A 25,000-nucleotide genomic window follows, 5' to 3' on the forward strand; every position below is an offset into this window, starting at 1 on the left:
AAATCCACCCAGAGATCCCTAACATTGAGAACCTTTGTTCAAGGTACCTGTTAACACCATGAGACCACGCTGAATGGTTTATTACGTTAACTACCACAAAGTCAAGAGTCAGGGCCCCCAGCTCCCGTGGACGCTGATGTGGCTTTGGTGGCCAGTCTCCTGGCTGCCCGTCTACCTGACTCCTAAACTGGGGCGGCCCAACCCAGCCCATCCAACCTCGCTCTGCAGACAAGTAACAGGGCAGCCCCCCCAGCACAGCCATATCCCCATCCCCCCATCAGGCCTCACCGTGATGATCTGGGCGTTGAGCTCTGCTGGCAGGGTACCCGGGCTGGGCTTGGCATGGAAGAGGCTGTGAAAGGCCTGCATGGCACAGGCTGTCACCAGCTGGAGAGGACACGGAGGCTTAGTGGGGAACCCACCGCAAAGCCCACGGTGGCCCTGCGTTCCTCAATATCCCACTCCAGCCGGTGGGCTTGCGGGGACTTGGGCCCCCTGAACCTCAAACATGCCTCCTACACCTGGACACTCAGAGGACTGTTGCTTTAGTAAGTCTTGGCAGCCACCAGGAAAAAAAAGGATTTAAACAAGGACAATGGAGAAATGTGAACAAAATGTTTTTTTAACATAATGGACTAAAAAAGCAGGCTACAAATGGTTGGCATACTATAATTATAGCTGTATTTTCACGTTTTTATGTGCTTGCTTACCTAAAAAGAAAATGTCTGCAAGGATACACAGCAAGTTTTCTGTACTATTTATCTTAGGAAATGAGACTTGGAGGGAAAAAGAGACTTCTGTTTTTTTACTTTATATACTTCAGAATGTTTTTTTTTCCTTTTAAACAATGATCATGTTATTTATATAATGAATGCTTTAAAATATGTACGTGAACAAACAGTATAAGAGAATATATAGAGATTAACAGAATTGTGCTAGCATATCAAATGCAAGGGATCGTTTTTATGTATCTTTAAAGTTGTCATACTGACGTTATTAAGTAAGCAAAAAAAAAGAGAGAGAGAGAAATAACCGTGTCTGTGGCTGGGGTACAGCTCAAGGTAGGGGGAGGACTGACGCTTTACCAACCCCGCCATGGTTCCACCCTCTCCCTCACCTCATCTCCCAACTGAAGATGCCCAGCCTGTCCGACACCGGGGATGAGATGTTGTCCCTGGGTGTAGCTAAGAGCAGCGCAGGGGCTGCTTTTGGCCGGAACAGTGAGTTTCCCGAGTGCCAGCACCACGGTCCTGGGGTCTGAAGCTCCGCCCTCCCTCCTCCTCGGCGCGTCCCCACGCACTGGGGCCCGAACTCACCACGTGGCTCAAGGTCATGACCCGGAGGAGAGTCTCACTGCAGCTCTTCACCAGGCCGTCTGGGAAGCAGGGCAGCAGGTCCTTCAGCAGGGTCAGCATGTGCAGCGTGGTGGTGGCCTCCTTGGAGCCTGGTGGACAGAGGGCAGCTGAGACTCCAGCCCACTCTCTGCAGCAGGCCCTGTCCCCCACCGCCCACTCTCAACTGCACTTCCCCACCTCCAGACTTTTCGATCTCCTGGATGCAGAACTTGGCAGTGGACGTGGCAGCAGGGTGATGGGCAGGGGCCTTTTCACCAAACATGAATTCACTACCCTTGAGGACGGAGCACACTCCATGCTGGGCAGCCTTCCGGATCTGAGGGGCAAAGAAGGGGGACAGGGCCGCGTCAGTGTTCAACCAGCAGTGTGTGTGGTTCTCATGACCACCAGCAGTGAGCACTGATTGCACATCTCCTACAGGGCCAAGGCCATGCCTGGGCTGCGTGTGTGTGGACTCCTGGGCTGCCGAGTAAGACAGACCTCGCTTTCCATTCCTGCTCTTCTGCTAACTCACCGACTGGCCTTGAGCAAACCAGACCACTTAGTCTCTGAGCTTCAGTGTCTCATCTTTACAACACTGATTCCTTCATTCATGCAATTGTCCAGCAATATGGAGTGTCCACCAGTTCAGCAGTGAACCAACAACTCATTGGGAGGTAGGAAATAAAGAAATGTACACCAGAAGGTAAATCTACTTTGCAGACAATAAAACAGGGGCTGTTACTTTTTATACGGCAATCAGGAAAGTGTCACTTCAGTGACATGACATTTCAGCAGAGACCTGAAGCAAGTGAGGGAACCACTGCAGGGATACACAGGGAAGGAGGCATGAGCCTGCCTGGGGTCAGAGCGCTTAGCACGGGGAGTGACTCTTACGACTGTTACACATTCCCCACCCTAAATTTCAGGAGGAAGCAGAGTGGCCAAGCACAACTTACTGGGCACCTACTACAAGCCAGGACCTGCACCAGGCCTGTGGGGAACACCAGAGTGTCACCGTGACCTTGCAGCAAAGTTATTATCATCCCTATTTTACAGCTTAAAAACCAAGACTCAGAGAGGTTAAGTAACTTGCCCAAGGTCACAGCACAACCAGTGAGTCCAGTATTCAACTCAGGTCTGTGTGACTCAAAGCCCCCCTCCAGCCCCCTCTCCTGCCACTGTAACTAAACACGTCACTGACCAATGAGGCAGCAGAGACTCAAATGGGCCTGACCGTGACCCTCCCTCCTGTAGGAGGAGCTAGCAGAGAGGGCTTCAGGCAGGAGGAGAGCCTCTGGACAAGAGCCCAGCACTCAGGGCGACCTCCCCAGTCCACTCAGCAGGCCAGGCCCAGCCCGGTTACTAGAGTGGCTGCCCCCTCCCATGTCCTGGTGCCCCACGGCCTCACCTTGGGCTTGGTGTGCACGGTGAAGCTCAGCAGCCCATGGTACACCTGCAGGGTCACGGGGTAGCTCCAGGCCTCCAGGTCCTGCTTCCGCAGAAGGGTGGCCAGGCAGGAGAGGACCTTCAGAGGAGAGGCAGTCTCTCAGCTCCACCCGCTTCACCCAGGTGGGAAAGAGCCTGGCTTCTCACCAACTCCAGAAAATGCCAAAGGGTTTTCTGAGGGTCCACAGAGTGTCTATACCCCTCCCAGGGAGTGTCCAAGCTGTAGCCAAATCAGATGGGCTCTGGAAGACGGCAGGGGGACACCGAGACCCAAACACTGACCCATCGGAGGGCAGAGGTGGAGCCACTGCTGGCCTGGGCTGACATGATATCCATGAAGGCTTTGGAGGTATCAGAGAACCTCTTAATGAGCACAGGGCTGGGCACGCTGCAGGGAGAGAAGAAAGAAGGTCAGAAGACTAGAGGGGCCTCCGAGAGCAGCTGGTCCGGAGGAGAAGCTGGACAGAGCGGGGCAGCGCTTGGCCCAGTCACTCCACGAGCCCACCCTTCCTGACGCCTGGTTCAGTGCGTTTCCATGGCACCTGAGCTCCCTGCCTGCCCCACCTTCTCCACCACCCGCTCTCCACTACCCACCAGATGGGCCCTTATAAACTCCCCCAAGTCCTCTCCCTACCTGCCCCCTGGCTGCAGATGCCCTGACATCGTGGCTCAACACTCCACCCTGTCCCTCCTGCCCCACTCGCTGCACAGGGCTGCCCCTGCCCAGGCACCAGCACTCACACTCTGTCCTGTAACATCCCAGGCCACCCTGGAGCCTGAGCCAGTAGAATGCCACCTGATACTCAGCATCTTTCTGTTCCTTTTAATAATTCCCTGATCCTCTTCCTCCCTTCCACCCCCACTCCCTTCTTCCCCCTACAAGGAGCCAGGACTCACCGCTTCAGGACGAGGTTCAGCAGGTAAGCAACAGCGGCCAGAGACTCCGTGGACTCCACCACTTCCATTGTTGTCATCTGAGGCCAGACCATGGGGTGTGAGTGGGAAATGTGTCACGCTGGGCAAATGGGGTATGGGGGGACCGTGTGCCCAGCAGGACGGTTATGACCAAGCTGGTGTCAGAGGTTCAAATCCCAGCTCCGCCACTGTGACTTTGGACTAGCAACTTAACTTTTCTGTGACTCGGTTTCCTCATTTGTAAAATAGGGATAAGTTGTTGTGAGGTTTAATTGAATTAATATACATCAGACATTTAGAACACTGCCTGACACATTATGAAAACCATATATGGGCTTCCCTGGTGGCTCAGTGGTTGAGAGTCCGCCTGCTGAAGCAGGGGACACGGGTTCGTGCCCCGGTCCGGGAAGATCCCACATGCTGCGGAGCGGCTAGGCCCGTGAGCCATGGCCGCTGAGCCTGTGCATCCAGAGCCTGTGCTCCACAATGGGAGAGGCCACAACAGTGAGAGGCCCGCGTACCGCAAAAAAAAAAAAAGAAAACCATATAATGCTATCTAATCTACTTCATTAGTCTAGAGCAGAGGTTAGAAAGCTTTTTCTGTAAAGAGCCAGATAATAAATACTTTAGACTTTGCAGGCCACATATGGTCTCTGCTGCGTATTATTCTTTGTGTATTTTAACTATCTTGTAAAAACGTAAAAACCATTCCCAGCCCTAGGGCTATACAAAAACAGGCCACGAGTCAGATTATGCCCATGGGCTATATAGTTTGCCAGCCCCTGTTCCACAATAGTGGTTCTCACACTTTTACACCCTTAAAAAGTATGAGGATTTCCCCAAAGAGATTTTGTTTACAAAAGTTATATCTATGGACATTTATCATATTAAAAATTAAAACTGAGAATTTTTTAAAACACACAAATATGCAAGCACAATTCCATGAGCTGTCAAAATGTCATCAGACATCATGTAACTTCTGGAAAACTCCAGGGTACGGTCATGAGAGAATGGGAGTGAAAAAGGTAAATGATGGTTTAGCATTATTATGGAAATAATTTTGACTTAACCAACCCCCAAAAGGGTCTTGGGAACCCCCAGACTACACTTTGAAAACAATTTTACTAGAGAATCCCCTGGGTGTAACTCAGTTTCATGGATTAGGAGAAAAAAATAAAAGAGAGAAGTGGATTTTGTTTTACAAGAATACTGTAGCAAATCCCACCAGGTTTACCAAGCCACCTGAGAATAACTGAAGCACTTTCACCTGTTTAAGGTTGTCCTTCTCTATCCCTGCATGCAGGGGCCCCTGCCTTCTCCTTATAGCCTGAATAACCTGCTACTCCAAAAGCCCGCCCACCTGCAAGTCACACCCACTCACCAGGGCAGCAAAGTACTCAGTCTCTGTCTCCTTCCCACCCTGGGAGCGTATCACCTCGGTGACAGCAGCCAAGACAGCACAGATCTGCACATGAGGGAGAAGGTACCTATGACATCTATTTCCGATCAAACCCCACCACAGGGTAGCCTCTTCTCCTTCCTCCTTCACAAATTATTCTCCTGACAAAGCCCAGAGCAGACAAGATGAGCAGCATCCAGAGCCAGGCGAACACACACGGGGCCCAGCAACAGGAAAACTCACACATCTGCCCAAAACCCACCTCTAAGGCTCTACCCCTTATATATGGAAATACCTGCACAAATGTGTAAACATTCAAGCACAAGCGTTCACTGCCGCAACCAATTGGAACAGTAAAGCAGCCATCAACAAGGTATTAATAATGTACTCATTATATAATAATGACAAATTCAAATACTATGTAACTATTGAAAAGAATGGTGAACAACTACATAGATTAACTCAGAAACACTGATCAGTGGCGAAAAAAGTTGTAGAATAGTATATATAAAATATAATGGCATTTCAGTAAACCTAAACAAAATGTGGGTAAAAAAGTCTAGAACAGTAATTTGACAAGAGGCCACTGAGCACTTGAGATGTGGCCAGTATGACTCAGGAACTGCATCTTAAAAATTTTAAATTATTTATATTTAAAAACAAATACTTTATCCAGTTATTGGGAAACAGATTTAGAACTACTTGGGTATATGAATCTACTTTTGCAACTGTTAAGTTTTATGAACTTTAAATACAAATCAAGTATTGCCAATGAAGATTTAGCCTCCAAATGGAGGTGTCAGACTAGATTTTGAAGACTTAGTACGATAAAAATAATGCAAAAACACCTCACTTTTAAAAATATTGATTATAAGTTGAAACAACAATATTTTGGGTATACCAGGTTAAATGAGATATATAATTAAGGTTAATTTCACTTGCATCTTTTTTACTTTTATTTAACATAGCTACTATAAAATTTTAAATTATGTATGTGACTCACGTTACATTTCTTTTCGACAGCGCTGGTCTAGAAAAGTACTGTTACTGTTAACAGTACCACAAAGGAGTTAAGCTGAGAGAACAACTTTCATATTTTATTCGACTCACCTCACTTTGTTATCATTTATAGTTTTGACATTTTTCATTTAAACAATGAAAAAAATATATATATAATTTATAAACTAAAAAAAGTAAATAACATTTAGGTCTTGTTAGATAAAACATTTTTTAACCACTGTTATTCAGTATTAATTTACTCAACAAATGTTTCCTGAAAACATTCTATCAGTATATAAAAAGGCCTGTGTTAAGTATAGTCGAAGAGATAAATGTTTGCAAAAAATGTTTTGGACATTTGAAAATTGTCAGGAAAATACCCTGAGGGACTTTACACTTGAGCCAGGAAGATGTTCTTAGAAAAAGCAGAAAGTGGAACCTGACCTAAGAGGGGTAATAAGCAGCAGACACAAAGGGTAGGAGGGGTGACACATCATCCAGAGATTCCACCTGTTGTCACCGGACAGCAGTCAGCTGGCCTCCCCTCACTAGCCTCCGGCTGTCCTGAGAGTCCCCCCTACCTCCTTGTGGGCAGCCGAGCTGGACTCCCAGAAGCGCTGCACTTTGCTGAAGGTGACGTTTGTGCAGTCGGAGAGGCCGCTCAGGAAGGTGCCCGAGGACTTCTCGGTGAGAGCTGGCGCCACCTCTTCCTCTTCCATGGCAGTCTCAGGGGCTTCGCTTTTACCCAGACGCAGGGATCCTGACTGCAGCTCATTATGCAACTTTACCGCATCAACTGTCAAGTCGCTCTTTCCTGAGAACCGGAGGCAAAGGGTAAGGCCCCCACTTCTTACCCGAACTTCCTTTTGGCTAAGAGAAAAAGAACTACCCCTAGGAAACAAACAGGCGGAGTCCAGGGCCCCAACCAGAGAGGCTAAATTCTGAACGCGGTCTGCCTCAGCAGTCCACTGTACACCTAGAACTTATCAGATTCAGAAAGGGAACTCTCCAGGTAAAAGTTTCGCCGGTGGGAGTCGGCTGGGGGCTGCAGTGAGGGGCCTGGGAAAGAGATGAGGGTGAAAGCGCTTTGTAAAGCGTCACCACGGTTAACTATAGGCGTGAGTACTGACTGATACTCGTGGTACCCTAGCCAAGTCATCTCCCTCCTGTGGAGTCGGTTTCTGCATCTCTTAAATGGGGAGGGTGGACCTTTACAACAGACTCCAGATCGGACATTTTAGGAGACGAAAGGTCCGATGCTTGGGCCCCAGAGCCTGCAGAGAGGCTCAAATCCATCGAGACCCAGGCCCGCCCAGAACCCCGCCGCCGGCTGCGCCTGGGTCGCGACGCTGCTACCTGAGGGCCGGCTGAAGAAGCGGCTGCGGGCGGCCTGGCGGTGGCGGGAGATGGCCGGGTTGCTGTCGCTGCTGTGGCCTTTCTTCCAGCGTTTCAACTTGGCCGAGACCCCGGAGGGCAACTTCCCCGAACGACCCATGTCTACTAAGCCGGGGTTGAGTTTAAAGGACCGGGTTCCAAGGACCTAGAAACACACGCAGGAGCCACGTGAGTTCTCAGCCCGCTCCACTTCCTCTTCCTCTGGCGTAACTTCCGTATTCACGTCCGTTACCATGGCAAAAGAGTCAACATCCGGTTCACGTATTCTCCGGACTCCGATCTGGCAGGGGATCCGAGGAGATCAGTTCCCAGGGAAGAAGTTATGGTGTTAGAGAGTGGCTGGGGCTCTTACTCCAGGGCTAGGGTTCTTGGCCACAGGAGTGTCTTTTTTTTTTTTTTTTTTTTTACATCTTTATTGGAGTATAATTACTTTACAATGGTGTGTTAGTTTCTGCTTTATAATAAAGTGAATCAGCTGTACATATATCCCCATATCTCCTCCCTCTTGCGTCTCCCTCCCACCCTTCTTATCCCACCCAGGAGTGAGTCTTATAAAACTGGAATTCCTTTGCAGGTTAAAAAACAAACGTACATTTATATTATTTTTTAAAAATCTAATTTAAAAACTTAAGCGTAGAAACAAATTTATTTGAAAGAGTTAATCCTACTGTATAGCACAGGGAACTATATCCAATCACCAGGGAAAAACCATAATGGAAAAGAATATTTTTTTTAAAAATGGGGACTTCCTTGGTGGCACAGTGGTTAAGAATCCACCTGCCAGGGCTTCCCTGGTGGCGCAGTGGTTGGGAGTCCGCCTGCTCATGCAGGGCTACTGAGCCTGTGCTCTAGAGCCTGTGAGCCACAACTATTGAGCCCGTGTGCCACAGCTACTGAAGCCTGCGTGCCTGGAGCCCGTGCTCCACAGCAAGAGAAGCCACCGCGATGAGAAGCCGGCGCACCGCAACAGAGTAGGCCCCGCTCGCTGCAACTAGAGAAAGCCCACGTGCAGCAACAAAGACCCAACGCAGACTAATTAATTAATTAATTTTAAAAATGTATATATGTGCATAACTGAATCACTTTGAAAGATTGGCACCATACTGTAAATCAACTATACTTCAATTAAAAAAAAAAAAAAAAGAGTTAAGACCTGGCCAGACCTGAGGAGTGAAAACTAGTTTGGGCTGGAAAGAGAAAAAAGCAGGCAGTGATGGTCTAAACCCGCTTAGCTATTTTCATTTATTACTGTGGGTACCCACTTGCTAAACCACCCTTGCCTCATGACAGCACTCAATCCCACCTACTTAATATCCTCTTCTCCTGATTCCACTTCAGAACCGGAAAGCAATCCAGAACTGATTCCCACTCCCCTGAGACCCTCCCCAGAATCCTTTAGCCTGAGCCCAAACTTTACAAAAGAGTTTCCCTCCCCTCTCTTGCAGAGCAGCATTCCAAGATTCCTCCAGAATTCCCTCCCTCAATTCAAGTCAGTAAATATGATTTTGTCAGACTAAGGCTTGGTCCTGGGGCTTTTGGCTGATTAGGCTTTAAAAATTCATTTTACAAACATTTTTTTTTAGCTCCCACTGAGTAAGACACTTCAATGAGTCAATCTTGTAAATGAACCAGAAGCTGACAAAGATTTTGCATTCTGCTTCCTTCACTTGATACAGTGTGAATTTTCCCCCTTGTTACAAAATGATGAAATGACAGTTTGTGTCCCCCGCAAATTCAAATGTTAAAATCCTAACCCCCATAGATGATGGTATTAGGAGGTGGAGTTTTGAGAGGTGTTTAAGTCGTGAGGGTGGACCCTCATGAAAGGAATCGGTGCCTTATGAGAGAGATGCCTTAGCCTTTTCCATCATGTGAAGACAAAGCAAGAAGGCACTAGCTATGAACGAGGGGCCTCACCAGCCACACTGGCTCCCCTGAAGCTCGAAACCAGCCATAACTAATCTACAGTATTAGAAGTCAGGATAGCACTTTTCATGGTGGTAACAGCTAAGAGTGGGCACAGAGGTAATATTCTAATTTTTTATCAGAAGGGAGTTTACATGGATGTATTCACTGCGTGATAACTCATTGAGCTGTACACTTATAATGTGTGCACTTTTCTGTGTATATATTAGTCTTCATTGGTTTACTAAAAGTAAAAAGTCGTCCTTGAACACAGAGCAGAGGGGGCATCAAGAATGTTAACATGAGAAAGCATCACTGCAGCAAAGGCAGCTAAGGCAGCTGAGCGTTGACTCAGCTGCACGAGTCACCACCAACTCCTCCCATCGGGCCTCATTCCCGGGACACAGGCTGAGAGCTGGATTGTAAGTCTGAGAAAAAGGAACTGGTGGCCTGAGGAGGAAGAGGAAGCCGTCTGGAAACTATTGTAAGCAAGCCGGTGCTCGCAACCAGAGGCCTAGATGTGGAGACAGTTACTTGAGAGAAGACAGACGTTAAGTGTTGGGTTCGAGTCTGGACTTACGTTCCACATGACACGGAGCAAGGATTTAACCTCTCTGAGTCTGCATTTCATATTCCGTAAAGTGGTAATAATACTACTGAACCCACTGGGCTACTCTCTCTGTGGTTTCAATGCGAAAGGTATGTTTGTCAAAATGCGTACAGCTCCGTAAGTGTTGTTAGTGGTACCTTGTAAAGGGTGCCATGGTGCACTTTTGCCACCAGAGGGAGCTCTGCAAACAAGCAGTTAAAGCCAAAACCCTACGAGAGACAGCTGCAAACAGCAACAATGGCTGAGCGGCTGGGGTTTTGCAAATCAGATGCGGAGATGAAAAGGCCCAGGGTAGTGGCAGCCTTCCTATCCTTTTCCTAGACAGTAGACACTGCGGGCCTGCAAACCGAGTCTGCGACATGATTGGATACAGCCCCTGGACGAACCATCAGTCTAGAATGAGCACTGGAGGTCCAGAGCCTCCCTGCCGGCCCTCCACCCTGAGGCATCTGCTCAGAGCCTCCTCAAGAAGACATGTGGTGCCAGGAGAGGGGACAAGAGGCATCCAGATGGCCTGAGCACACTCTTTCCCACCCTGCACCCCAGGGTTCACCTTTTTGGTGAAGGACTAACCACCTCGACCCTGAATTCCAGCAACGTCTTCCACCCAGAGGCATTAGCCATCTCCATGACTAGCCACATATATATGGCTAATAAGAACCACTCACGTTTGTAGGATGGGTCCTGTAGTCAGACCCTCAGGGTTAGAATTCAAGTACTACCACTTGCTGTCTGACCTTGAGCAAGTCGCCTTACTCTCTGAGCCTCAGTTTTCCTCATCTGTAAAATGGAGATAAGAATGCCTACCCTACCCATAGGGTTTATGAGAACTAAATAAGGTAACACATGTAAAAGTGCTTAACACTGCCTTGCATATAATGAGAAGGCAATAAATGTGAGCTCATTATTATAATCCAAAACACTCTTCTTGAGTAACAAAACAGCTTCTCAGCTACTATCTAAGTGAGGAGGACAGAGCACGTGTCCTCACTTCACAGATGGGGAAACATGGTTCCAAGGAGTTGAGTGACACCCCTAAGGTCACACAGGCGATCAATGGGCAAAAGCTGGGAGATTCAACTCTTAGCCAAGGAGCACCCCATGTAGCCACTGCTCTTAAAAGCCTCTTTGAGGCTCATGTAGAAGGAACAGAGCTTCTGCGTCCAAAGCACTGAGCCCAGGGCAAGCAGGAAGGCCTTTTTTAGGTCATTGGGGCTGTAATCTGTTATGACACTAGGCAGGAGGAAACGGAAGTTGATGCTTAGCCTCTTGCCCTAAACAAAGAGGAAGCGATGGTTTGGATGTTTGACTTAGGGCTCAAGCTCTGGTGGGGGGAGAAGGGCTTTGTCACCCTGGGCAGCCCATCATGACCCAGGCAGTGGAGTTGCAACTGCTCCAGAGCATTTTCCTAACTGCTGGAACTGTGTCAACAACCAGGCTTTGGGCTTAGGCAAGCTTGCATTTCGAGCCACATCCTAGGTGTGCCTGGGGGCAGGCAGCTGACCTTTCTAAGCCACAGTTTCCTCATCTGAAAATGGGGCTGCTGTTTGGAGGCTGAAATGAGATCACACGTGCCAAATGCTTAGCACCGTGCCTGGCACAGGGGCATGAGTGAATGGCCAGGTGTACTAAAGAGGAAGTGTGTTTCCCTTCTGGTGTAGAGAGGACCAGTATCTGGGCATGGCAGATGCGCTCTTGCTCAAAGGGAGAACTGTCTCCAAGGTGGAGTCCACCCTTTCTTCCCACCTGGCAGCAGGTGTCCATGGCTGTCAGAAGGGAGTCTGGGTAAGGAGAGACAGTGTGATCACCACTACCTGGCATCCTGATTCCCATAAAGTCAATCTTGGACGTCCCTGGTGGTGCAGTGGTTAAGAACCCTCCTGCCAATGAAGGGGACACGGGTTCAAGCCCTGGTCTGGGAAGATTCCACATGCCGCAGAGCAACTAAGCCCGTGCACCACAACTACTGAGCCTGAGCTCTAGAGCCTGCGAGCCATAACTACTGAGCCCACGTGCCACAACTACTGAAGTCCGCACGCCTAGAGCCCGTGCTCCGCAGCAAGAGAAGCCACTACAATGAGAAGCCCGTGCACCGCAACGAAGAGTAGCCCCCGCTCGCCTCAACTAGAGAAAGCCCGCGCGCAGCAACAAAGAACCAACACAGCCAAAAATAAATAAATAAATAAATAAAAAAGAATTGCATTTTGCTTCTCTGCCTCCCGCTGACTGTGAACCCCCTGAGGAAAGGGACCATTCTGGTCCACTCTTTTTTTTTTTTTTTTTTACGCGGCTTCTCATTGCAGTGGCTTCTCTTGTTGCAGAGCATGGGCTCTAGGTGTGCGGGCTTCAGTAGTTGTGGCTCATGAGCTCTAGAGAACAGGCTCAGTAGTTGTGGCACATGGGCTTAGTTGCTCTGCGGCATGTGGGATATTCCTGGACCAGGGCTCAAACCCGTGTCCCCTGCATTGGCAGGCGGATTCTTAACCACTGCACCACCAGGGAAGTCCCTCTGGTCCACTCTTGTGTCACAGAGCCCACCACAGTGTTGGCACATAGTAGGTGTGCAATATATTTATTTGCCAAATGAATACATGACATTAGCTGAGCTCAGCTAGAGGCACAAGAGAGGTTTGGGTAAAGCTTTGGGGGGGTCTAAGAAGATGCCCCCACATAAGGGGGCTGTCAGAGGGCTATCTTTTTTTTTTAATAAGCTGACCTTTAGATATGTAACCAATTTTCTTTCTTTTTAAAAAATATTTTATTTATTTATTTATTTGCTTACTTATTTTAGCTGCGCTGGGTCTTAATTGTAGCATGCGGGATCTTTAGTTGCGGCATTCGGACTCCTTAGCTGTGGCATGCAAACTCTTAGTTGCGGCATGCATGCGGGATCTAGTTCCCCGACCAGGGATTGAACCTAGGCCACCTGCATTGGGAGCGTGGAGTATTACCCACTGGGCCACCAGGGAAGTCACTGTCAGAGAGGGCTATCTTTGATGAGAAGTTGAGTTTTTGAAAGTAAAACTGGCAAGGTAGATTGGGAGCAGATCCTGTCTGGCCTTGAGGGCCAAGCTAAGGGGTCTGAATTTTTTTTTTAATTAAAAAAAAAACTTTATTCTATAAATTTATTTATTTATGGCTGCGTTGGGTCTTCATTGCTGTGCACAGGCTTTCTCTAGTTGTGAATGGGGGCTACTCTTCGCCTGCAGTGTGTGGGTTTCTCATTGCGGTAGCTTCTCTTTCTGTGGAGCACAGGCTGTAGGCACATGGGCTTCAGTAGTTGTGGCACACAGGCTCAGTAGTTGTGGCACACGGTCTTAGTTGCTCTGCGGCATGTGGGATCTTCCCGGACCAGGGCTCGGAATCATATCCCCTGCATTGGCAGGTGGATTCTTAACCGCTGCGCCACCAGGGAAGTCCCAGGGGTCTGAATTTTAATAGGAAGTTTCGGAAGCATCTTACACTCATGATCCTGCTGAGTCCTCACAACCAGGCCGTGCAGGAGGTGTTATTATTGTCAACCAAACAACAATAACAACAATAAACACACACACACACACACACACAAACATACAAGGCTGCAAATAAGAGAAGAGTTTATTTTGTTCTTAAGAATTGCAATTCTGGAGACACAAATTTGGGTGAAACCTAAAGAGTGTTCCAGGGAAGGGAGTCAGGGGATTTTAAAGGCAAAAGCCACAGGCTGCACTCTGGCACAAGAAAGGAAATGTTTGTCCTTAAGGGATAGGCTGTCACAAGTGTTTTAGGGTAAGGGTCTGATAAATATCTTGAGTTTCTGGAACATTGGGCAGATGTCCTGGATGCCTGCATTAAGGTAACAAGCGCTCAGAAGGTCAGATTTCTATCCAGGCCGAGACATGCATAAGTCACACTTCCTCAAAGGCCTCCCAGCTCCATTTCAGAGTGCTGTCTTAGCAACACTGACTCCATTTTGATTTTCCTTTCACATCATTATCCACATTTTACAGATGGAGAAACCAAAGCGGTGGAAAGTCAAGTAACTTGCTTAAGTTCCCAACAGCATTAAATGGTAGAGTTGCAATTGTAACTTACTTTTCTCTCAAGTCCTTTTCCTCATGACCAGCTGGTTACAAAGAGATGAAAGTAGCCTAGTTCTCATGTCCAGCACTCACAGGCTGGTTGGGGTGGCAGCAAAAAAACCTGGTGGTGATGATCAGTGCCATCATCCAGGTACGCCCAGGAGGACGGGAGCCCCGAGCCTGGCCGGGTGCCCAGCGGGACGGGAGCCCCGAGCCTGGCTGGGTGTGGGTAGGCCTCAGAGGAGAATCAGGGGCAGCTTTCAGGTAAAAGGTGACAGTCTTGGTCTATTCGGGATGCTATAACAGAATACCATCAACTTGGTGGCTTATAAACAGCAGAAATTTGTTTTTCACAGTTCTGGAGGCTGGGAAGCCCAAGATCAAGGTACAGGCAGATTCAGTGTCAGGTGAGGGCCACTTCCTGATCCATAGACTGCTGTCTTCTTGCTGTTTCCTCACAGGGCAAAAAGGGCAAGGGAGCACTGTGGGCTTTCTTTTATAAGGTTCTAATCTCATGAGCCCTCATGACCTAATCACCTCCTATAGCCTCCACATCCTACTGCCATCACATTAAGGGTTAGGATTGCAACAGATGAATTTAGGGAGGATATAAACATTCAGTCCATTGCAGTGACATTGGAGCTGCACAGTGACTTGAAGTTGACCTGAAAGGAAAGTTAGAGGTATGGGCCAGGCTGAGGGAACAGCAGCTGCAAAGGCACAGAGGCTAGGGGTAGCGTAACGTGTTTGCTCTAGAGGTGGGTGCCCGTTAGAGACTACTGCACCAGTACAGGCAAGAAACAATGAGGTCTGACACCAAAGCAGTAGCGGTGGGAGCAAAGAGGAGAGGACAGATGGAAAAATATATTCAGGAGGTGGAATGGGCTGCACTCACTGACTGACCGGTTATGAGCAATGAGCAGGGTCGCAGTGTGCAGTTGTGCAGACTGTGGACTGCTCAGTTTCCCAGCTGAGGGATCTGAAATCCCATCCTCATGGGAGCCTTGTCTAGAAGAAGGGTTGGTCTTTTTCTAATTAACCCAGACATCACAGAGGCTAGCAATAGCCCTAGAAGGGAGGAGAAATTACTCCCAGAGAGGTGACATTCCAGAATATGAGTGGAGGGTGTCTATGGAAGACACCACCTCTCAACAGCTGAAACAAGAAGCTGAATCTCTGACTTACTTCAGGAAGACAGAGCACTGTCTGTGGGGCAATCTCCTTGAGTGGAGCAGGGAAGTGACCCTCTATGCGGTGCTGTGAGGTGTGAAGGTCAGTGATGGGCGTTCTTAGAGAAGGGAGAGCTTAGGGATTGGTTGGTGAACTGAAGTCTGGCTATTGCTGATTGGCTGGCTTACAGAAGAGTGGTCACTGAGGCAAACTGTCATTGTTCAATTAAAGGGAGATGAGTTATCGTTGCTTAAATGGTTTAAAACCCTTTGGGGTGTTTACTTGTTGCCATGGCAACAGGACAGTCTTTGGGGTATGAGAACTTTTTTTTCTTCAAGTGACAGCTGGCTTAAACCATTCACCCCTCCCCGACAGGGGCGTTTTACTTTAGCGATGGACCATGTTTCTCAAGGGCTTAAATCTCCAGAGGGATTTACGGGCTGTTTGGAGCGAGACACCTGCCTGGTCCAGGCAGTGGCTATCAGGTCCAGTTTCTGTCATCTTCCCTCCAAATCCTGGGCCTGGGGTGATCCCAATAAGGGACAAGGGAAATTAGTTGTATAGCAGGGGAAGGTCCTGGCCTGGGGGAAGGTCACATATCAAATCAAAAATAGGACCTAGGAGTGAATGAAATTTTATCTGGGCACCTTACTGAGGACTATAGCCAGGGAAACAGCCTCTCAGATAGCTCTGAGGAACTGCTCTGGGAAGGTAAGGGAGGAGCCAGGATACATAATCGTGTTTGCTGAAAAGACAAAACAAAAAAACACAAACCCCCCCCCCCAAAACCCATGTAGTCAAACATCAAAAGTTTACTGCTAATCACAAAAACCAGACATCTCAAATTAATGAGATGTCTGTTTCACACTTAGAATTTAATCCAAAGAAACATAGACTAGGAAAACAGTTTGATGTGAAGGAGAATCGATGGGTTGGCTTATTGCCCTGTTTTGAAAATTTTTATTGTCATAGTTCTCACACGCCAGGCCTAGAGGCAGAGGACCTGGTGCACCCCTGGTGGTTTCTTTTCAGAGAATGAGAGTTCCATAATCCGGGGAGAAGGGTTTTTACTATGGCTGGGCTGGACACTCATGTCTGAAGCTGGGTTCTGAGGTTGGAGAAGAAAAGGTTTTGTCAGGGGAGCTGTAGGAAGCCAGTTCCAGCCAGTTCCAGCTCTATCTTCAGATGGCAACTGTAGAAGGCTGTGAAGCATGTGTTTTACCCTTCCTTGAAGCCCTGCTTCCTCTCTTAGAAGCTCAGAGTCTTGAGACATGAGCCACAATCATCTGGGCTCACTTTCCAAGGCAGGAGTCCTCTCCTCCTGAGGCACCAGCTGAGCTAGGGAGATCTGAGCATCACGCCATGAGTTTGCAAGATGTTGAACAAATAAAGACGTGGTGTCCTGATGGGGAGTCCTGTGGGCTGAACGGCAGCCGCCCGCCCCACCTTCCACCCAGCAGAAAACGCGTTCGCCCCACTGGGATTCTAAATCGGGTCCTTCACTGAATGTTTGGTACTTGATAAGGGCGTTATCCTTCTGCAGAAAAAAATAAATGGGAAGGGAAGCTTGAGAGAGGCCTTTATTATTTTAAGGGACAAACGAGGGAAATGGGGCTGTGATCACTGATTATCTGAGTTTTTGTAGCAGCTGAACCAACAAGCTTGGTGGTTGGAAGCTGTTCGAGTCCTGGGAATTTCCCTGAGGCCTGAGGAATTAGAGCACTGAGCTAGAAGGGAGGCTGTCTGCCCTAAGAGTTCAGGGATTAGAGGCTGGCTGGGGGCCCCAGGAAGAGATGAGAGCTGTCACTGATGAATGTCCCTGACCAGGAGATGAGAGTAAAGAAGGCTCTGGAGCACAGGCCCCCACCCCCATGCACCATGCAGGAAGGAGGGCTTATTTGGCCATAGTTGCTCCCTGCCAGGCAGGGAGGGAAGGAGGTGACCTGTTTGGGAGCTGTGCAGTGGGTCCCTCAGGCTGCTCCCCAAGCTGCCCCCCAGCTGTGATCAGAGCCTTCACACTGCTTGGTTCTCAGGTTATGTGAATGCGCTCCTGTATCCACCCACTTCTTTAGAAGGGCCCAGAAATCAGCCCTGACAAATGTCTGTGTGTCTTGTGTTCACGAGAGATAACAATTAAGATTAAAAAAAAAACGTAGTAGAGAGCAACATACACTGGTTTATCCTTACCCTTTACTGTCATTTGAGAAATCTTGGTTTGATAGGCTCTAAGCTTCTTGCCAGATTTGTGATGCTGTGGTAGATGCTGAATGAATCCCAATCTCTGCCCAGGAATTCTGACTTCCAGCTGCAAAGCCTTCACAGTCCTCACGTGGTTCCCCCGGTCCCCTTCTTTTCCGGATTTCTCTGGGCTCCTGCCTTTCCCTGACACAGCAAGCCCCAACTTTGGGGCCCTTCTCCGTGGATCACCTCTGACTTCTCACTGATGAACCCAGTCCCCAGCTCATCTCCTGTGCTTTTGAAAGGCTCACCTCACTTTCCTCATCTGTTACATGTGGACTGGAGGTGGCTGGAGGTGGGGACTTGCAGTGGAGAATTATCAAGGTCTCTCCTAGCTCTGACACTCAAGGACACTCAGGGAGTTGGCCATGGGCAAAGGCATCATGCTTAGTGCTTGTGTATGGGTGTATAAATAGAGATGCGGTACCCACCCACAAGGAGTTTCTAGTTGAGTGGATCTGACATATACATAAAAAAATCTCTGATGCTCCAAGGTAGATATGCTGTGAGTTAATCAGAGCTCCTCAGAATTCTAAGGAGATGAGAGATCCATTCTGGAGGCAGAGGGGGTCGGTGAAAGCAATAAAGTAGGACTTCCCGGGCTCTTTCCCAAGGCTGGTGGCACAGAAGCACTTGGCCTGCTGCCCAAAGTATCCTAGTTATCTGCTCAGTTCCAATCCCAGTGGGCAAGGGATCCCTTACCAGGCATCCTCCTGGAGAGGAAATCTGTCCATAGACCCTCAGATTCATATGCTCTAAATCGGTACCTCATTAAATCTTTTTTGTCTTCTTGATCACATTGCTAATAGTATTTATAATTAATATGTTAATAACACATTATTATTATTTATGGCTATTTGCTGGTGTGAAAAGCCCTGGCAGGGCCTGGGCATCAGTACTGGGATGACCAAGTAGAAGGAATAACCAGAGGGAGAGCTTCCAAAGAGGGATTCTTCCAAGGTCCTCCATGTGGGCCATGCCAGGAGCTTGAACAAGGAAGCCTTCCAGGACAGTTCTTGCTTTGCAGCCCTGGGAGACTGTAAGCTCCAAGTGCAGCTTTTAGTGCTGGACCTCATCCCAGTCACCTCCCTGGTCACTGAATTCCATCTTCTCCCAGCTGCAGAGGAGGAAGGCAGTGGAGCACTGTGGTTAGAGTGCACGCTAGGCCACTGGACTGCCTCGGTTTGAGTCTTGGTTTCTTCTTCACTTCTGCTCCGAGCTGTGACTTTGGACAAATTATTTCCCCAGGCCTCAGTTTCTTCATCTGTGGAATGGAGCTATAATAGTACCTATATTATATGAATTGCTGGAAGGTTGAGATAATACATTAAAACACTTGACACGCTAAACTTTCACAAACAGTAGATGACATATCTAAAAGTCAGTCTTATGTATTTTGGTTCATGTCATTCCCAAAGTGCCTTTTCTCTGCCTCTCAAACCCTTCCCACTCTTCAAGGTCAACAAATGCCTAAAATGCAACAAATATGTGGAGGCCGCAGAGAGCAGTAGGTCAGATAAGCGTGGACTTGGGAGCCAGCCATCCTAGGCGTGAATCTTGGTTCCTATAACCTTAGGCAAATTACTTCATCCCTCAGTTTCTTCATCAGTAAATAGGGACACAATAGTACTAGACTCATAAGATCATCATGAGGATATGAGGATTAAATGAGTTAATGTTTGTAAAGCACTCATAACACTGCCTGGTATGTAGCAGGTGCTTTATGAGTACATGCTAAAAATTTTTCTATAATCTGTCAAAATATAGCACACGGCACAATTTCATTGTTAGCTGTTTCCATGTGGGTCTTATTTGCACTCCACCTGCTATGAAGGGTAGAAAACACATTCAACCCATCTTTGACCCTAGCCCACTGCCTGATTCATGTTTGGTGCTCAATAAAGTGGCTAGATTGAAATAAACCAGGAAAAGGGGCACGGGCACCAGAGAGCTGTCCAGATAAAGCAGATAACTGAAACTGCTGATTGGGTGTAGGGCAGGCACAGGCAGTAACTTTCTCTTCCCGGAGTGTTTGATCGGCCTAGAATTTGCTTCACTGTGGTTGGTCCAGGAAGCACTGGCCAGAGGCTGTGAGAAACTAGAAGGTGGGACAAAAGGCCCTGTGTTAGATAAAGAGCATGGCTTTCGAACCAGCAGTCAGAACCCGTGTCGTTATGGAGATCAGTGTCCATGGAAATGAGATAGAAACAACCACCATTTACTGAGCACCTTCCAGGTAGATAGGCACCAGCTAAGTATTTACTACGTGCAGTTACAGATGGGGCGGAGCGAGGTTAAGCGAGATACAAAGCGAATAAAATGGAAGAGTGAAGATTGGAACACAGGTGTGTGAATCACACCCTGCGTACGGATGGGAAAGTGTGACCTGGCCGAGCCAAGCGCGATTCAAATGATAAAGACCATTTTATTACAACGAAGGGCTTATGAACAACGGCAATACGACCACACTCCGGCCAGCAGGCACACCCGGGAACAGCCCGAAGGTCCCACCTCCCTTCGGCGCTTACGTGCGCTCCGTGACTACCGGGGCGGACGCGGGGTCGGCGACGGAGGCCGCATGCGCCCTGGCGTCCTGGAGGGCGCCCCTTCCTCCTGGCGGCTGCAGCGCCCGCACGGGGCGCATGCGTACACCCGGCGGGCGGAGGGCGGCCCCGAGCCAGTGGAAAGATTTGGCCGAGCAAGTGAGCGGGAGCCGGCCGGTGGAGCGCGAGCGCGCAGGCGCGGCTGGGGTAGGACAGCGACTCCGGAATCTCGGTGATCCCCAGTCTGCGCCGCACCCCGAGCCGCAGCCATGGCCGCCTACAAGCTGGTGCTGATCCGGCACGGCGAGAGCGCGTGGAACCTGGAGAATCGTTTCAGCGGCTGGTACGACGCCGACCTGAGCCCGGCCGGGCACGAGGAGGCGAAGCGCGGTGGGCAGGCGCTGCGAGGTGCGGAGCGGGCCGGGGCAGTGGGTGGGGGCTGCGAAGGCTCGGGCAAGCGCCGCTGGGTGAGGGCCGCTTGGCCGCCCCCGAGCCCCCCCGGAGAGCGCCTTCTCTCCAACAGTTTATTTTGCAGTTGAAAAAATGGGCCCAGGGTGGGGGATCGACTTGCTCAAGGTCACCCAGCGGAGTGTGAGGGGCCGTGCCAGGAAGAGGACCCGGGCGGTAGCCCCGCAGCTTACTGCGCTCTCCACGACACAGCCTTGCGAAATTCCTCCTCTTCCTAGTCCGAGCACTTAGTAACTCGGGCACGGGTTGCTAAATGGGATGCCCGGTGTCTTCCAGCAGCTATAACCAAGCTTACTCAAGAGGATGCTGGGGATCCTGGTGAAGCGGCAGGCCACATGCTTCTCCCCGCTGCGGGGGAGTGACGCGGCCCCAGGGGCCGGGGAGGGGCGGGGGTCGACCAACAGGGTTCTAGGTACAAAGACATCCACGTGCTTGTGTAGAATGCTGTTTACCAGCATTCCGCAAATTCTGTGTCCAAAATGCGTCCACAAATGTAATTGAGTGAATGCATGAATGAATGAAGAATTTGAGTAGATCCTCTTCACAGCCCTATAAATTATACAGGTTTTATTCCTCTCCTTCCCATCCCTCCCTGGTCCTCTTTCCTAGTTGGGAAAGTGAGGGTTGGAAAGATGACTTGTCCAAGGTCACATCTTATTCCTAGTCTGCCACCCTGGCCTCTGTTCTGGGGTTGAGTACCGGGTAGGTGCGAGGAACTGGTAGGCTGTTACGGGCAAAGGTGGAAGTGGCAGTGAGATAAGCTGGCTTACCCAGGCTTGCCCCCGCTGGCAGACAGCTCTTTGTGATTTTGAAACGCTAATAAGGAAGCATTCCCTGCTGCTAGCAATTCAAAGCGTCTCTGGACTGAGGAGGTGCTTCCACCATCCTTCCCTGCTCCCTTTTAACCTCTGGACAAAGCAGCAGCCATTAAAAAGGGTCACTGATGCCTGGCTGATGTGAATCAGGTATTTGGCCCCAGTTTGCTCTCTCTAGCTTCTTGCCTTCACTGTAGATCCTTTAGAAATGAAGAAAAGGTTCGGAAAGTCTGGGAAATGTAATCCTGCTGGGGATGTGTGTGAATACTTTGGGATGGCCTGGTGTGACCTCATACCGGTTAGGAGAGGCCAGGATAGGGAAAGTGCTGGTAAAGGAGGCCATTTTCTCTCCTGCTGTCTGGCAGGAAGAACTGTATGGGTCTGTGGTGGTTTGCTGATGACTTGCCTAGGACAAAGCAAATTGCAGCTGTCCTCTAAGACTGATCAAATGCCTTAACTTGTAATACCTTAAAATAACAGACCCTATTTCAGTTTTTAAGTAAATGTTAGCAGCATTAGTTTCAAAAGAAATCCCATTTAAAATTTTAATAACTGTTTAGGGGCATCACAGATAAATAAACCGTGAAAGACCGAAAACAAAAACTGAATGATGAAGACCATATGAATAATCTAATACTGTAAAAGACCTAAAATAACATTAAATTCACCAGGGCTTTAAGTATTATATAGGGTTTATGAAATCTTGAAGGATTTCAGGAGGAAGCTACCAAGAACTGAGTTTCCCCATGCCGTCTTGCTCCTGGGGGCGGATGGAGTCCACACTGCACAACACCAGCTAACCCCATCCCTGGGAGTGTCCTAGACTATGCTTTTGTTTGATGGCCAAGTTGAAGGAAGAGGCTTTAGAGTTCTCTGTTAAGAGTTGTAAGGGGAACTGCTCTTTTCCTCGGGGACTGACTTGTGTATCCAATGTGCAGCACTCCATTGCAAGTGGAAAATGCAGTGAAACAACCAATAGCTTTTCAGCATGGGAGCTGAGGCTTGCACTGTGGATAGTCACTTCCCAGTGACTCAGCCTTTTATTGGGGAGCCATTCCTCCCCATAAGATTAGGGAGGGGATGGTAAGTGAGTCTACTCAGACTTGTCAGTGAGGCTGAGTGATGAAATCTGTGTCTTTTCCCTTGTGGGTTGTGGTGAGTTTCTTGGTGATTAATTCTCCCTTCCCCCATCAGTGTAGTTCTTACTGGCCTTATTCTCAGTTGAACGGCTGGCAGGAAAATTCACTTCACGTTTCATTAATTACTGTTGGCAACCTCAACATGAGGCAGTACGCAGGAAAGTTTGTGCTGAATTTCAGAGAGGGCCTTGTAGCCTCACAGAAGAAAACAGGAATGTTTTCCTGGCCCACTACGTAAGGAAAGGGCCATCTCCCCATTAAAGTGGGAGGGAGAATAATCGTTTGTGAAACATGAAGTAAGACAAATAGTTGTAACTTACTGGTTGGGCCAACATAACTTGATACCACCCCTCAGTAACTGCTGTGTATGGAGGAGAGGTTCATTTACAAATGCATCAGACAGTGCACAGCATTTGCTCTTTCTCCAATGAGTGGCTTCTCTTAAACTTGGTTTAACAATTGATGTAGGTAGATTATATTCTCAGGGTAGTGAGGTAATTTGATGATAGCAGAAAGGAACTGTGGATGAAGAGACTGTGATGTGATTTCTGTACTCTAGGGAAGGTATAATTTCATGCAACAAACTAGTTTTATCAGCATCCTCTAAGAGCTCTTGCTGTGTCCTGATTGTTGAGAGTTCAAAATCCCATTTCTCCTAGACCAGAGGTTAGAGAGGACTGAAGTATGTTAATAATTATCAATCAGAAGTGACAGTTCTAACTAAAATACAAACATCAGGATCCTTAGAAATTAGCAAACTATGGAGATAGCTAGAGGTGGTGGTTATGAGTTAGATTATTATTATTATTTTTTTGTGTGTGTGGTATGCGGGCCTCCCTCTGCTGCGGCCTCTCCCGTTGCGGAGCACAGGCTCCGGACGCGCAGGCTCATTGGCCATGGCTCACGGGCCCAGCCGCTCTGCGGCACGTGGGATCCTCCCATACCGGGGCGCGAACCCGGTTCCCCTGCATCGGCAGGCGGACGCGCAACCACTGCGCCACCAGGGAAGCCCATGAGTTAGATTTTTTAAAAATAAATTTATTGATGTATTTATTTTTGGCTGCGTTGAGTCTTAATTGCTGGGCTCGGGCTTTATTTTGTTGAGGCGAGCGGGGGCTGACTCTTTGCTGCGGTGCACAGGCTTCTCGTTGCGGAGCACGGGCTCTAGGCACACGGGCTTCAGTAGTTGCAGCACGTGGGGTTTGCAGTTGCGGCTCGCGGGCTTTAGAGTGCAGGCTTAGTAGTTGCAGCTAGCGGGCTTAGCTGCTCTGCTGCATGTGGGATGTTCCCAGACGAGGGCTCGAACCTGTTTCCCCTGCCTTGGCAGGCGGATTCTTAACCACCGCGCCACCAGGGAAGTCCCCTGTTAGATTTCAGAGTCATACAACCTGGGTTTTAATCTCTTTTGTGTAATAACTGTGAGCTCGGATAATTTGCTTAACTCCTCTAGTTTCTATTTTCACCTGGTAAGGTGGATTGTAATGATGTAACCTTATAGGATTGTTATGAAGACTAAATAAAACACAAAGTATTCAGTCCAGTGCCTGACAGATGGTTAGCTCTCTATAAGTACTAGCTATTATATTTATTAAAAGATTCCAAGTTTTTTGAATCCTTATCTTGAAAGAATTAAAGCAAATAAATTCTTAAAATGTGCTTAAGCACAGCACTCTGGGGATTAGGAAAAGTAGCCCAGATCTCAGGTTAGCTGGTTGACAGTACATTTGGGCCTTGGGTTAGATGAATTATTGGGGAACCATTGGGAAGTATATTGTCAACGGTAACATAAATCAACAAATTTTATCTTCCCCGAAGGCAGAATATTGTTTTTCCTGCTAGGGTGTACAAAATAAAATATTTAACCAAATAATTTTCATTTGGGTTGTCTGTATGTGATGAAATTTATATGTAAGAAAATTCTGGCTCTAGGGAATTCCCTGGCAGTCCACTGGTTACAACTCTTACTGCCGAAGGTCCGGGTTCAATCCCTGGTTGGGGAACTAAGATCCCACAAGCTACATGGCGTGGCCAAAAAGAAAGAAAATTCTTGCTCTAGAGTGGACCTGATTAGCTTATCACTTTGAACTTATAATTTCCAGATGCTGGCTATGAGTTTGACATCTGCTTCACCTCAGTGCAGAAGAGAGCAATTCGGACCCTCTGGACAGTGCTGGATGCCATTGACCAAATGTGGCTGCCAGTGGTGAGGACTTGGCGCCTTAATGAGCGACACTATGGGGGTCTGACTGGCCTCAATAAGGCAGAAACTGCTGCCAAGCACGGTGAGGCCCAGGTAAAGATCTGGAGGCGCTCCTATGATGTCCCACCACCTCCGATGGAGCCCGACCATCCCTTCTATAGCAACATCAGTAAGGTATGGACAAACGGAGGTTTGGCTTGCTCCACCCAGGACCAGGGTATTAGAATCTGGGCTTCACTCTTTTAGCTTTTATTAGGGTCTGCCTAGACCCACTGAGTTTCTAATTTATGATACAATAGTTACTTGTTTTTTTGTTTTTGTTTTTGTTTTTTTTTTGGCTGTGGGGCTTGTGGGATCTTA

At 48.5% G+C, this 25,000-nt stretch overlaps 2 protein-coding genes across 2 annotated transcripts; one reads left to right on the top strand and one right to left on the bottom strand.

Moving 5' to 3' along the window:
* Positions 1-288: 288 nt before the first annotated feature.
* LOC114483953 (RRP12-like protein) lies at positions 289-8,261 on the bottom strand (the record flags this gene model as incomplete). Its single annotated transcript, XM_028486929.2, has 9 exons — positions 7,453-8,261; positions 6,678-6,910; positions 5,080-5,163; positions 3,681-3,757; positions 3,066-3,171; positions 2,746-2,862; positions 1,533-1,671; positions 1,317-1,444; positions 289-387 (listed from the first exon to the last, which is right to left on the bottom strand). Coding segments are annotated over exons 1-9 (1,122 nt in total), but the record flags the coding sequence as incomplete, so codon positions are not given.
* An 11,925-nt stretch (positions 8,262-20,186) lies between these two features.
* On the top strand, positions 20,187-24,813 carry LOC102981734 (phosphoglycerate mutase 1). Its single transcript, XM_028486930.2, is given in 3 exon segments — positions 20,187-20,426; positions 24,540-24,782; positions 24,785-24,813. Coding segments are annotated over 3 exon segments (411 nt in total). The 5' UTR covers positions 20,187-20,287.
* The last annotated feature ends 187 nt before the right edge of the window (positions 24,814-25,000 follow it).

Source organism: Physeter macrocephalus, unplaced genomic scaffold (assembly GCF_002837175.3).
Source record: "Physeter macrocephalus isolate SW-GA unplaced genomic scaffold, ASM283717v5 random_1330, whole genome shotgun sequence".
In the NCBI taxonomy this organism is placed as follows: Eukaryota; Metazoa; Chordata; class Mammalia; order Artiodactyla; family Physeteridae; genus Physeter; species Physeter macrocephalus.